The sequence below is a fragment of the Drosophila persimilis genome, unplaced genomic scaffold (genome assembly GCF_003286085.1).
Source record: "Drosophila persimilis strain 14011-0111.01,24,50 unplaced genomic scaffold, DperRS2 tig00002232-arrow-arrow-pilon, whole genome shotgun sequence".
In the NCBI taxonomy this organism is placed as follows: Eukaryota; Metazoa; Arthropoda; class Insecta; order Diptera; family Drosophilidae; genus Drosophila; species Drosophila persimilis.
The window spans coordinates 44,195-45,811 of record NW_020825650.1 but is presented as its reverse complement, the minus strand read 5'-3'; the positions used below and the strand labels follow the sequence as shown (position 1 = coordinate 45,811).

The window sequence follows — 1,617 nt, the reverse complement described above, 5'->3', positions numbered from 1 at the left end:
GGCCACGTCCACCTGGCGGCCGGACAGGTCCAGCTCCATGGCGAAGCAGCTGAGCACGGCCATGTTGAACTGGTTCTGCAGATTGCCCAGATACTCGCCGATCATCTGGCGGGAGAGGCCCTTGCGCGTGATCAGGAAACGAGCCACGCCCTGTGGCGTGTTCTCGAGGAAGCCCCTGCGGATGAGATAGGTGATGCCCTTCTCCGGCTTCTTGTTGAACAGATTGAGGCCCACGCGGTACTGCCGCTTGCGTATGGTCTCCGACATCTTGTAGTTCTGGGCCACGCCCGCGGCGGAGGCCGCTGCCTGCAGCTGCTGCTGCTCGTGCTGCTGCTGTTCGTGCTGCTCGTACTGCGCGGCGCTGGTGTGCGACGAGACGGCATGATCGTCCGTCGGCGGTACTCCGCCCGCCGCTGTGGCCGCTGCCACGGCCGCCTGCATCTGTGCGGCATAAGCTCCGGGCCCAGCAGCAGCTATGGCTGCTCCGGAGACCACAACGGCTCCACCTCCACCTCCGCTGGGCACCGAACCGATACCGAGTCGGCCGAGTGCGTGGAGAACTGCTGGGAGCTGTTCAGGGCCGTGCCACGCTTCCACGTGTGGGGGAGTTGCTGCGGTCCGATCCGAGGTCGCTGTTCATGTTCCGCTCCGCCGAGGTGACGCTCGAGTCTGAGCCGGAACTCTGGACGGAGGTCAGCTGCCGTTCTCCGCCGTCTTGCAGAGCCCGTTGGTCCGCAGCAGCGTTGGCTCTGCTGCTGTGCCGTGATCGAAGAGGTGCGCTTGGGCACCTCCGGCGGAACCTTCTTGCAGCTGCCGCTGCCACTGCCGCTGCCGCTGCCCGTGCTGCCGCTGCAGCTGGGAGTGGGCGTGGTGCTGCCGCCCTTGGGGCGCATGTAGATCTGTGCCGCCGAGTAGTAGGGCGTGTGGGGGCTGTGCCCGCTGGCGTTCACCCACGAGGCGTTCAGCGAGACGTCCGCGGAGCTGGCGTAGCTCAGGTCGTGCGGGGAGCCGTGGTAGCTGGTGTAGTAGACGGCTCCCTGGGCATTGTAGTAATGCGGCTCGGCCGCGTGCAGCAGATTCACATGCGGATGGGAGGCCATTCCGCCAGCGGTGGCTGTGGATCCCGAAATGGAAACGGGAGAGGCGCCTGCAAAAAGACAGAGGAGTTGGATTAAGCAAAGGATCCACAAGCAGGGGAGAGAGTGATTCCTTACCCGATTGACTACGTGTATGGGACTGCAGTCCAGCTGTCGTCGCTCCCGCATCGACAGAGAGCGCGACTTTTGATTGCCAGAATGCCCAGAGTGTGCAATGGAGGAGGGGATCTGGCGTTTAATAGAGCTCTTAGTCCAGCTGCCACCTGCCTCCTGTACTGCTTTCAATCTCCTCCGTAGATACGTATCTATGCTTTGTCACAGAGCTAACAACTATGCTATGCTATTGATTGTTGATTGATTGAGGCAAAACAAACAGAGATCTAAACTGGAATTTTTAACAGCAGAATTTCCGTCTTTAAAACGGAAGGGACATCGCCAAAATATCACCAAAGGGTCGTATCTATTCTATTAATCTGTTCCCGATTCCCTTTCAAGACACTCAATGCCTCCAAACGAGACT

General features: G+C 60.3%; 1 protein-coding gene across 1 annotated transcript; it reads right to left on the bottom strand.

The window, feature by feature from the left end:
• Positions 1-473: 473 nt before the first annotated feature.
• LOC113567196 lies at positions 474-1,223 on the bottom strand. The gene is made up of 2 exons (XM_026994365.1): positions 1,215-1,223; positions 474-1,147 (listed from the first exon to the last, which is right to left on the bottom strand). Exon 2 carries the CDS (start codon positions 1,098-1,100, stop codon positions 474-476), a length of 627 nt encoding a protein of 208 aa, XP_026850166.1. The 5' UTR covers positions 1,101-1,147; positions 1,215-1,223.
• Between the last annotated feature and the right edge of the window lie 394 nt (positions 1,224-1,617).